Source organism: Gopherus flavomarginatus, chromosome 2 (assembly GCF_025201925.1).
Source record: "Gopherus flavomarginatus isolate rGopFla2 chromosome 2, rGopFla2.mat.asm, whole genome shotgun sequence".
NCBI classification, from domain to species: Eukaryota; Metazoa; Chordata; order Testudines; family Testudinidae; genus Gopherus; species Gopherus flavomarginatus.
The window spans coordinates 161,844,229-161,857,102 of NC_066618.1; the positions used below are offsets into that span (position 1 = coordinate 161,844,229).

Consider the following 12,874-nt stretch of genomic DNA (forward strand, 5'->3'; position numbering starts at 1 on the left):
CAACGGGTGCCCTATCTACTCCATCTCTTCAGAAGCCCTCGCAACCACCCCTGTCCCCATTCCCCACTGCTCACTGCTGCCCCCAACCCCAGAACAGTGCAGTGCAGTGCAGTACACAGACACCACTTGACACTTAGAACAAACCAGCCTCTGAGAAACATTAGGATGGAGGCTATTCCACGGCTGACAACCCCCCACCCCAGCGTACTCCCCCAGCTTAATCCCGTCACTAGCTAGTTTGGTTACAAGGCAGAGCCGCAAAGCTGTCTTGTTTCTGAAATGCGAAGGCACTAAACGAAGTGCAGGGGGAGCGTGGGTGCATAGGTACATTAGCCTACTTCCCATCCGCTCCTCCCTAGGGGAGTGTGTCTCATTTTAGACTCACCTTTGTTATCCCACGTGGACCTGGGGATATCCCATATCTTAAGTGCTGAAAATGACTACCAGCGGCCACCGCCTGAATGCAGAATCCTGAATCCAGGTTCCCAGGAAACAAGATTTATGCTGAAGAACTGGTTATCTCTGCACCATTTCAATTACCTATCTCTGCTGTGTTCTCTTGGGTGTCAGCCCCATACTGTCCTGCTCTTTGCCCCAGCAAGATGACATCTGGGACATTACACATGGTGCATTGGCAGCTGGGTTCATTCCCCCACCCCAACCCCGCTCCACTGCCTCTGAGACCAGATGTGAACCCCCAGACTGGAGCTGCCTGACAAACAGAAGGGAACTGGAGTGAATGTGTTGAATTACGCATCTCACCGCAAATCGCTGCTTACTGGTTATATCATTTGTGATTCCCAGCAGAAAAGTGTGGTGAAACAAAACCATGTCAGGATTGTGCTGCATGCCAGGGCTATGCATGATGTTACCAGCAGAGAGAGAACTCAGCGCTAGCTACTGTAAAAGCACAGGCCATTGTCATTTGGTTCACAACTTTTGCTGCATTTCTACAGAACATGAGGCAGGGATGCATTCTCCTCCTGCCGCTATTCTGTGTTGAGCGATTGATTGGATACTGGGACTTCCTGCTCCACATGTCAGAATCAAGGGTGGTGAAGAAGTGTTCACTGATTGAGACTTTGCTGACGACACTGCCTTGCTGGTGGAGAAGTCCAAGTATTTCAGCCTTCCCCCTCCAAGGTCTCCAAGGCGCCTCTCCACTATGGAATTGAGCTTCTTGTGGCAGAAGATCAAGGGCCAGAACCACAGAGCGGGGCCAGCAGGGCCCCCGTTGCAGGTGGGGTTGAGTTCTGTGGAGAGATTAATGAGTTTATCTACCTAGGCTGCAAGCTGCGTTCAAAGTCGCAGTATTTCTCACTGCCTCCTGCATGATGTCCACATCTCGCTTCTGGATGCCAAAATATCTTTGTGCTGAGACAAAGTTCAGGATCTATCAAACCTGTGTACTACCTGCGTTGTTATACTGTCCTACCTTCAGTGGCCATGGAGAACAATGGATCACTAAATGGATCACTGCATTTAGCTGTATGGAGTGGAAATCCATCAACCTCATGAAGAAACTTGCACAGATACAGACAGATATCATCTTCCTTTCCAAATGCAAACGGATGGACATCATACCAAATGGACTAAAGGTAAAAAATCCACTGCTATCTTCATACTACACAGACCACAGTGATAGATTATGCCACACTCTATCAAAGAAACTGAGGAACCACCTGATCAGCATCCTATACAGCAAACAGGAAAACGTCAAAAAAGAGCTCTCCAACCTCATTAATAACCAAACTTCCATACAAACGGACTTCACTAAAATAAGACAGGAGATCTACATTACTCACTTAACCTCTCTACAAAGGAAAAAGGACTGTAAGCTGTCTAAACTCCTACCTGCCTCATGGGGCCACAACCGTGGTACCCCCAACCCTCCCAGAAATATCGTCAATTTATCCAAATACACACTCAGCCCAGAAGAAAAGTCTGTCCTATCTCAGGGACTCTCTTTCTGCCCTGCCACGCCCACCAACATGATACAGTTCTGTGGCGATCTGGAAGCCTACTTTTGCCGTCTCCGACTCAAAGAATACTTTCAGGACAACACTGAACAGCGCACTAATACACAGGTACCCTCCCACCAACAGCACAAGAAGAAGAACTCCAAATGGACTCCTCCTGAAGGTCGAAATGACAGTCTGGACCTATACATTGAATGCTTCCGCCGACGTGCACAGGCAGAAATTGTGGAAAAACAACATCGCTTGCCTCATAACCTAAGTCATGCAGAACGCAATGCCATCCACAGCCTCAGAAACCACCCTGACATTATCATCAAAGAGGCTGATAAAGGAGGTGCTGTTGTCATCATGAACAGGTCTGACTACCAAAAGGAGGCCGCCAGACAACTCTCCAACACCAAATTCTACAGGCCACTTCCCTCAGATCCCACTGAGGAATACACTAAGAAACTGCAACATCTACTCAGGACACTCCCTACACTAACACTGGAACAAATTAACATACCCTTAGAGCCCCGACCAGGGTTATTCTATCTACTACCCAAGATCCACAAACCCGGAAATCCTGGATGCCCCATCATCTCGGGCATTGGCACTCTCACTGAAGGATTGTCTGGAATGTGGACTCTCTACTCAGACCCTATACCACCAGCACTCCCAGCTATCTTCGTGACACCACTGATTTCCTGAGGAAACTACAGTGCATTGGTGACCTTCCAGAAAACACCATCCTAGCCACCATGGACGTAGAGGCTCTCTACACGAACATCCCACACACAGATGGAATACAAGCTGTCAGGAACAGTATCCCTGATGATGCCACAGCACAACTGGCTGCTGAGCTCTGTGCCTTTATCCTCACACACAACTATTTCAAATTTGATGACAATATATTTCTCCAGATCAGTGGCACCGCTATGGGCACCCGCATGGCCCCACAATATACCAATATTTTTATGGCCGACCTGGAACGCTTCCTCAGCTCTCGTCCACTCACACCCCTTCTCTACCTATGCTACATTGATGACATCTTCATCATCTGGACCCATGGGAAGGAGACTCTGGAAAAATTCCACCACGATTTCAACAGCTTCCACCCCACCATCAACCTCAGCCTGGACCAATCTACACGAGAGGTCCACTTCCTGGACACCATGGTGCAAATAAGTGATTGTCACATTAACACCACCCTATACCGAAACCCTATCGACGGTTATGCCTACCTTCATGCCTCCAGTTTCCATCCTGGGCACATCACACGATCTATTGTCTACAGCCAAGCCCTGATGTACAATCGCATCTGCTCTAATCCCTCAGACAGAGACCAACACCTACAAAATCTCCACCAAGCATTCTCAAAACTACAATACCCACACGAGGAAATAAGGAAACAGATCAACAGAGCCAGACGCATACCCAGAAGCCTCCTACTGCAAGACAAACCCAAGAAAGAAACCAACAGGACTCCACTGGCCATCACAATCAGTCCCCAGCTAAAACCTCTCCAACGCATCATCAGGGACCTACAACCCATCCTGGACAATGATCCCACACTTTCACAGGCCTTGGGTGGCAGACCAGTCCTCGCTCACAGGCAACCTGCCAGTCTGAAACGTATTCTCACCAGTAACTGCACAACGCACCATAGTAACTGTAGCTCAGGAACCAATCCATGTAACAAACCTCGATGCCAACTCTGCCCACATATCTACACCAGTGACACCATCACAGGACCTAACCAGGTCAGCCATACCATCACCGGTTCATTCACCTGCACGTCCACCAATGTAATATATGCCATCATATGCCAGCAATGCCCCTCTGCTATGTACATCGGCCAAACTGGACAGTCGCTACGGAAAAGGATAAACGGACACAAATCAGATATTAGGAATGGCAATATACAAAAACCTGTAGGAGAACACTTCAACCTCCCTGGCCACACTATAGCAGACCTTAAGGTGGCCATCCTGCAGCAAAAAAACTTCAGGACCAGACTTCAAAAAGAAACTGCTGAGCTTCAGTTCATCTGCAAATTTGACACCATCAGCTCAGGATTAAACAAAGACTGTGAATGGCTTGCCAACTACAAAACCAGTTTGTCCTCCCTTGGTTTTCACACCTCAACCGCTAGAACAGGGCCTCATCCTCCCTGATTGAACTAACCTCATTATCTCTAGCTTGCCTGCATATATATACCTGCCCCTGTAAATTTCCACTACATGCATCTGACGAAGTGGGTATTCACCCACGAAAGCTCATGCTCCAAAACGTCTGTTAGTCTATAAGGTGCCACAGGATTCTTTGCTGCTTATCCTCTTTATAACAGCCCTTAACATATTTGAAGACTGTTATCAGTTTTCTTTTCTCATGACTAAACATGCCCAGTTTTTTTTAACCTTTCCTCATAGATCAGGTTTTCTAAATCTTTTATCATTTTTGTTGCTCTCCTCTGGACTCACTCTAATTTATCCATGTTCCCTAAAGTGTGGTGCCCAGAACTGGACACAATACTCCATCTGAGTCCTCACCAGTGCTCAGAGGTGAGGGACAAGTATCTCCCATGTCTTATCTACAACACCGTTAATACAGCCCAGAACGATACTAGTCTTTTTGGCACTTGCATCACATTGACGATTCGTATTCAATTTGTGATCCACTATAACCCCCAGATCCTTTTAATCAGTACTACCACCTAACCAGTTATTCCCCATTTTGTAGTTGGGCATTTGATTTTTCCTTCCGAGTGTAGTACTTTGTGCTTATTCTCATTGTATTTCATCTTGTTGATTTCAGACAAATTCTCTTCACTTAAGTTCAAAAGCAGCATTGCAGCTCTTCGGCCACGTTGTCAGGATGGACAAAAACACCCCAGCACACCATGCTCTCCAAAACTCTCCATTGACCCTACCTGGAGCCCTTTGCGGGCCATCCCAGGGATTTGTGGATTTGCAGGAATGAGCCAGCTCTGGGAACTTCACTACACAAGGCCTGGTGCGACACCATCAAGCATAGTCACTCTGGCTGGTGCAGTGGTCCTCAGTAGACTGTGCATATTTGATGATGCTGATGCTACCTGTCAAATCTCTTTTAGTAGTTATCAATAGTATAAGACTCATGCCACACAGCTGAGCAGTTCAGATACCATCCAGTAGAGGGCAGTGGTGCACATACACATCGGCCAGCTCAGTTAGCGCAGAATTTCATTAGTCAGCAGAGATGTGCTCCAGGTCTGCTCTCCCCACTCAGTCTCTGCCTAAAAGCTGGTCCACTTAGCACAGGGCTGATGGACAGCTACTGAAAAGACTAGGTTAAAACTGGGACTGGCCTGCAAATTATTGCAAATTAGGCTTCACAGGTGACTGGGTGTGCCCTTGATGTTGACCCAGAGATACAGCCCGGGGAGCTGAAAGAAGCTGCATTCTCCGAGTGACAGAACTGTGGCTGCCGAAATGTTAACGGCTGGCTGGGCAATGACACAAAGACAGTGTTAGGGCCAAAAGACATTGAATCCAGATGTGAGCTGGGCAGATGCGAGGGAGTCAGGGAAAGGGAGAAATGAAGCCAACATTCCCTGCAGCTGGCGGCACCTAAATCAAAGTGCCATCCAGAGGTTCCGAGGAGCAGCAATTGCATGCCGCGGTTTTCAAAAGTGACTGGTGCATCCAAGGGCCCCACTTAAGACTGGAGCTGGTCGGGAGTTTTCCAATCCAACGTTTTTTTGGTTAGAAAATGTCAATTTGCTGGGGCTGGAACTGTTTGTGGGGGAGGGTCAGTTCTGATAACTCTCCCCCATTCAGAAGAACAAGTTCTGAAATTGTAGAACTATCCCGCTTTGACATTATTGAAACGAACAGCTTCATTTTCCAGTGCAAAGCAACTTTTTGTTCAGACATTTTGGTTAATTTATACTAAAAAAAAAAGCTTTAAAAATGGAAAAAAAGGTTGAAATGGAAAGAAGACATTTCAAAATTATTGAAACAAAACATTTTTCAGATCATCAGGTCACAAATGTTTGTGGGAGTTTTGACTTTTCATCCCGAGTCGGGATAGGAAAAAAGTTGGAACTCTCAAAAGCACTACCAGGATGGAGAACTGTTGGTCCCCACCTAGCTCTTCTTGAGATACCTTAACAGGGGCTAATTTTTAGACAGTGTTTATTACCCACCCAGCTACCTACCCTCCCTCTGAAAACCAGGCCCCTGTAAGGGGTCTCAAGTTGGGCCCCTAAAATCCAAGTGACTCTCTCAGGATGGGGTGGTCCTTTAAAGGGATTCTGGTTCAGCCCCCAGCCTATGATTAATTAAGCTGCCTCCAAGGCAATGGGGCTGTGGCCAGGGACCAGGTAATCACTTGATCATCCCCATCACCTGGGATGCAGCCTGTGAGGTGCTCAGCAGATGGTGGTGGTGAGGGCCATATAAGGACCTGATTCAAAGCCTAGTGAAGTCTGTGCAAAGACTCCTATGTCCTTTAAATCAGGTCCTCAAAGCCTAGCTAGCTAGATTCTCCAGTGGCTCACAGCAGGCTACCTGCAAGTGCCCACTGTGATGCAGATGGTCCCTGGTTCAGCACTCTAAGCATGCTCACATTAGGGACCAGTAAAACAATAGCAAACAGGAAAGCATCTGGCTGGGAGAGCTAAGACTTTATTATATTTTCCAAATACATTCCAAAGGACAGCAGCCAGTTTTGGATCCTTTCCCACCACCCAGAGCTAGTGCATTCCTTGCTGATTTCTGTTGGGACCTCGCCCCCTGTTGGATAAACCCCATGTTCACAGGAAATCTCCTCAGGGATCGGGACCTTCCTTTCCCCTGGGCTCTCAGCTACAGTTGTGGATGCGGCTGCAGACCACTGGCTGGTCCTGGATTCCCCGTGTCCGCAAGAAGAATCGGTCTGATAGCCATCTGTTGCTACCAGCTCGGTGGTGCAGATGGAAGGGACTTGGACAGCAACACCTTTGTTCCTCCGTTTCTTGCCTGTTTGCCTCCCCTCTTCTTTCATTGCCCATTGTTCATCCTCCAGGTATATGTTCAATGGTACCTCCAGAAGGAGGTTTATGGGTATTTCTCTGCCTTTTCTCTGGCAGTGTTGCTTGGAAGGCACAAAAGGGATAGCTTTTCTCGCCCTTTGGTATCTCCCACCCATGGCTCCTTTTCTCCTTTTTACATTTTGCCTCCTTCTTCCTCTCCTTCCTTTAGAAAATTTTGCTTTTCTAGCAGGAGCCACATAGCTTCTTCCTCTGCAGGGTCTGGAATAGGATGTGGAGGGGCTCACGACCTTCTTTCTGGACTTGGCCCTGGAATAAGATCTTGAATAGATGTGAAGAGAAGGCACATCAGAGTCACCCATATTCTTGGCTCCCCTCTTGCGCCTGGCATTAGATGTCAACAGAGTGTCATAGCCACGCATATCCTCCTCCGCTTTCCCCTTTGCTCTGCAGCTAAATGTCAAAGGTGTGTCAGAGTCTGCTAACTCCTGGCCTCGGCCCCTGGTCCTGACATAATATGTGCACTGGGCCTCATACACAGTCACGTTCTGTTTTTTGGGAGTTGGCTGAAGGTGGGTGACATGTTGGCGAGCTTTGTCCTGGCGAGGCCTGCGATAGCTCTGCACTATGAACTGGGCCATGGAGTAGGTGACTCCAATCTTCTTGGAAAGCTGCCGTGGGGTGTAGTGCATCTCCTTCCATTTTTCTTTCTGGAGTCTCATGCTGCTCCCTGTCCGCTCACCTGACCCATCTCCATACCACCTTCACTTAAGAGTATTGTGCCAGGCGCTGGGGTTTCTGTGACATCAGCAGCTGCCCAGGTGATGTCATAAGCATGCTTCATAGCTAGGCTGTCATCAGAGACTTTCAAGAGGTGGATTTCAGTTTAATCACTTTTAGGACAAAGTTCAGTGACCGGTTTAATGGAATCCTTAAATTCAGCGGTTCTCCAGCTGGGGTCCATGACCTAGTGCTGGGGGGTCATGCCCCCCCTGCTCTTCTCATGTTGTTAAATGAGAGGGGTCCCAGCTAGGCCCTGGCTAGAGGAGTGCAGTTATGGAAAAGGTCGATGATAACAAATCTATCCACCCTATTTACTCTAGGATATCCAACGTCACAGTATTTTGGCATCATTCTCTGCTTCTAGAACCACTGGGCCGAGGAAGGAGCAACAGGCTACAGCTGGCAAAAGAGAAACTTAAGCGTCTGGGTGGTGGGGACACTCTGAATGAAGCAGTTTGCTTAGCAAGGTAATTACAGCACACATGCTGAAGCTGATGGAAAGAACAATGCAATTCCCAAGGTCCTGACTCAGGTTTTAGTCCATAGTTGCTCTTTCCTTAATCAAGCAAACTCTGGTTGGAGTTACTGGCAATTTTGCTGAGTAAGGGCTGCCTAAAAACTGAGTGAGGGTCTGAGGATTTGGCCACATGGGTCTCTGGTGGTTCTTAGTGCATCTAACCTTTATCCTTCCGAGGGAGATCAGATGAGACCCCAGGCTGTGTCTTTTGGAGCAGGCTGACATCCTGTGTCCTCTGCAAAGACATTAAGTCTTTTGGCACTTGGAGTCGGTGTTTCCGCTGGTGTCCCCCAATCTTCCACAGCCCTGTAGGCTAGCTGTCAACAGAGCTGCCATCCCACCCCATAGGCAACTGTTTCCCAGTATGGGGCTCACAAAGTGCCTTGAGAGCCTTCTGAAGGAAAAGCACTGTACTAGTCTCAGACCCACAGGAGAGAAGCCATCCAAGCAGCTCATGTAGAGAGAGACACAAGACAGAACGGAAGAGGGACAGGCAGACTTGGGCAAGGGGATGGAGGCAATATCAAACTTAAGCTTGTTTCTTGGACTGAACAGAGGAGGAGTAGGGGGGATGAGTTTGGGAGGGCTGAGGATAAATGTTTCCAGGGCGTCGTGGTTTCCCTACCCATGTGCCTCCTAATGGAAAAAAAAAAGGCTGCAATTGCGAACGGCAGCAGCTCCACTGCGTCCCTTTCTTCTTCGGCGGCAATTCGGTGGCAGGTCCTTCCCTCCGAGAGGGACCAAGGGATCCACTGCCGAATTGCTGCCGAAGAGCCTGACTTGCCGCCACTTCCCCTTGGCCGCTCCAAGCACCTGCTTGCTGAGCTGGTGCCTGGAGCCGGCCCTGCTCCCGCACACCCATGACAAAGCTGGTGACTCCTCTGTCCACAAGGACTCTGGAGACTGTTTGGGTTGAGAATGGAGAATTTGATCCAAGTGTCTGCATTTTGCCATTGACATGCATTTGACCAGCTCTATAAATCTGTTTCAAGCCTCAGTTAAAGGCTCCTCAGCTTCAGAATGCCTGTTGCAATCAGAGCTGGCCTGTACTGCACGATTCAGGCCTGGCTCCGAGCTTTCCTGCCACTCTGGAGTTTGGGTTTAGACCCATCTCTGGTTCAGAGAGACCCACTTATGTGTGAACATTGTTCACATTGCACGTGTGGTACCTACTGCAAAATGAGCCAGCGACTGAGCATTTCATATTAGCAAACTTGAGATGCAGCCATGCCAGGGTTCAGACCCAGGACTCTGCTCTTTGCTGAATGTAAATGCCCATGTTACCTTATGGGTTTCTTTTGTCTCTCTCAATTACTCTGTAATATTTTCTTACTATTCCCCTTACAAAATGGGGTGAGGGGAAAAGATATCTGAATATAAAAACACGTTAAAAAGTACTTATTAAATATGATCAATTTTAAGTACTCGCTTAACTTTAAGCAACTCCTTAATTGCTTTGCTGACTCAAGCCCCAGATGGATAGGGCCTTTTGTAGTCTTCTCATTTACCATATAGTGGAGGCTTTTCATTGAGTCCACTAGAATTCCTCCAGATTAACATGAGTGTGAAAGGAGAATCAGACCCATGGAAGATTAAGAGATACAGAAGGCTGCAGAAAAGGATCCACAAAAGAGAGATCACAGCTGGAAACATCTGGAGAGCAGAACACTACCACAGGAGCCCTGAAAGAAACAGCAGAGTTGGGGAGCAGGCACGAGTATAGTATCCAAGAGATTAGGCTCGCTCCCAAGAAGGATCCAGCACTGCTGGAACCCAATGAGACAATGGCTTCTGCAAAGCAGGACCCCAGAAAGAGACAGCATCGCTGGAAACAACCACCAGATGCAGAGGATGAAAGAGGATCCAAAAAGGATCCAAAAGAGAGCCCAGATGGGAATACGTGGATAGCAGGCGCACACCAGCAAGGACTCCAGGCGGTTTTGTTTGCAACACTTTCCGTTTATTAGACACAGACTTTCCAAATGGGGCCGGAGGTAGCGTATGGCTCCTTCCCGCAATTGCTTTCGGGGTTGTCTCTAGATCGACTGATGTATCATGAAAGAGGACAACGCTCCAACTGGAGATCAGACTTTTAAAAAGAACGAATGAACATTTGGGGAAAAGGACTCCGATACATTAGGTGTCTATCAGAAAAGCACCACTAAAACAAAACCCCAAACAGACGAGAGTTAAAGAGGCCGATGGCCATCTCCTTACAAGACAGAGTTTTTATTACATTGTTACAACAGATAGCCAGCAGCTTCTGTGTGTTTGCTGGGCTCTTCACTCCTATGGGGTTTGTACATTCAGAGAGCTGAGCTGATACCTGCTTTGTCAAGTTTATAAAGGAAAACGTCTGCCATAAACTTGGACTTTCCTGCATTAAGCGATACCTCTCAGGGGGTGGGGGGTTAGGGAAGTTGGGGGTTACAATCGATTCATCAACGGTAGTTGCAAAGTGGTTAAGAAGAACATTTTTCCTGGCTTGGGTGGTGCCCTGCTTCAAAGAACAAAAAGAGGCCCAGGAATGGATATTTAAAGAGATAAGACCCCCCGCCCCCAATCTGGTCGATGCCAGCAGCTGACTGCGCCTTAGCCTCTGTGTGAGTGTGTCTCAGTGCTGAGGTTCACTGTGTGTTTCTCCATCCAGTCTGTCTGGTTCCCCCCACCTCTCCGCACATGTATTTGTTCTATACAGAAAAGAACCGTCCCTCCAGCGTGGGGTGGCGAGGGCCCTGGTGGCTGTGGAGCCTCATTTCCTTGTGTGCAGAGTGTCCTGAAATTTGGTGCTGGTGAACCGCAGGTGGAAGCCCTTCTTGCTGATGGTGTCGTCCGAGTGGAACTTGACCATGACCGAATCGCCGGCGGAGGAGACCTCTTCCGGGGGCTGGCGGGGAGGCAATGGAGTGGAGAGAGCCGGTCAGGGCACACTGTTTCTCCCTCACAGACCCAGAGGGTGAGAGACAGCAGGGGCCTGAGAGTCGACAGACTCTCTGGGATGATTGGGCTCATCTTCCCCTTCCTCATGGGCCAGTGCCATAAGTTTCTGCTGAGAGAGGTCAGCAGCAAACCATCAACAGCCCTGGAGCCAGGAGGGAGCAGGGCGAAGGCACTGGGGGCTGACAGCAATGGCTGAATCCCAGGGCAACTCCTGGGGTGGGGCAGCTTACACCCCACCTTGCTTGAGGCGGTGTCCACTAGCACAGTTGAGCCTAGGCGGCCATTGGGCTACCAGCATAAGGCTTATTTATGCACCAACCTGAACTGGGTTAGTTCAATGGGTGCAGACCCTGGGTGGACACTGATTTCGGTTTGGCTTACCCCTCTTTCCTAAGGGACCCAAGTTAAACTGAAATATCCCTCCTTGGTCTCAGCCAGCTCTCCCCCAGCTCTGAAAGCTCAATCGCTTCCTTGCCAGGGGTTAGGTGTTTCCCCCTCTCCTCCAATGGGCTTGCCATGCTTTGCATTATCATTGGTTATTCCATTCTCTATAGATTCTTACCCTGCGCCCATCTCTGCAGTAGCTGAGTGCTAGAGCTGGGTCAGGTTTTTTGTTGTTTTTTTCCAGGGACTAATTTATTTGCCAAAAAAGACATTTTTCAGTCCAAACTCCGCCCCCTCTCTGGGTTGGAAATCCAGATTGAATTCAGTGAATAGTTTCGTCTCAAAATAAATGACAAAAAAAAATAGAAAAAGTCAAAAGGGTTAGACATATTCAAAACGAACCTTTTTGACTTTTTGTTTAGAAATTTAGCTAGATTTGCTTAAACTTAAAAAAAAAAAAAAAAAGGCTGAAGACCACCACAAACCATAATAAAACCCTTGGGAAAAAATTCATTTTGGGTCAAACAAAAACATTTGGTTTTTCCTCTGGATTTTTCCATTCAGCCACCAAACTGAACAATCAGTTCTTGGCTCAGAGCGCTATGCAACGCATGGTTTTGCTCCGGACGTGGTGCAGCTCTCCCCTCCTTCTGGGGCCAAGCAGGGGTAGGAGTGGGAAGGAAGTGAGCACAGCAGGGGAACTTACCCCAGATCCGCAGTAGCGCCCCAGGCGTGGCGCTGTCCCGTCATAGCCGTCGAAGAGCTCCATGTAGTCGTACCCACAGTCGGCCTCCTCCTCGATCTCGAAGGTCTGGAAGATGAGCTCCACCCCGTAGCCTTCCTCCGCTACAATCACCCACTCGCAGTCTGAGCCCCCAGGGTAGTTGTTGTCTCCGAACTGAGCGTGTGAGTATAGGTCCTTGGTTTTCACCTCAGCTCGCATCTGGCCCCCACAGACTGGAAGTAAGAACACACATATGCGCATAGCAAGGAGGTGAAGAAGGGTGGGCACCTATTGCCCAAGAGGGTCATCTCCTTTCCTCTCTATTTCCTAATGTCTCACGAAAGCTTATGCTGAAATAAATTTGTTAGTCTCTAAGGTGCTACAACCACCCCATCTGTGTGTCATGGAAGGAAGGAGAGTGGAGCTCAGTTTCTGGCCTCAACCAGACTTTGGCCTCTCTGCTTAGTCTGCCAACCTTGCGTGTTTTTTGCACAGGATCCGTTGAGCAGCCGTGAGATAGATGGTCAAACGGGTCATGCAGAAGTGAATGGCTC

The 12,874-nt window shown here is 48.4% G+C and overlaps 1 protein-coding gene across 2 annotated transcripts in view; it reads right to left on the bottom strand.

Moving 5' to 3' along the window:
- Nucleotides 1-10,220: 10,220 nt before the first annotated feature.
- BMP1 (bone morphogenetic protein 1) overlaps nucleotides 10,221-12,874 on the bottom strand; it is an 87,620-nt gene continuing 84,966 nt past the window's right edge. For both annotated transcript variants that reach the window (XM_050939891.1, XM_050939892.1), the window contains exons 19-20: nucleotides 12,303-12,553; nucleotides 10,221-11,159 (exon numbers count right to left, since the gene is read on the bottom strand). In XM_050939891.1, the coding sequence (XP_050795848.1) occupies nucleotides 11,025-11,159; nucleotides 12,303-12,553 (386 nt within the window). In that variant the 3' untranslated portion in view covers nucleotides 10,221-11,024. The remainder of the gene's footprint in view (nucleotides 11,160-12,302; nucleotides 12,554-12,874) is intronic.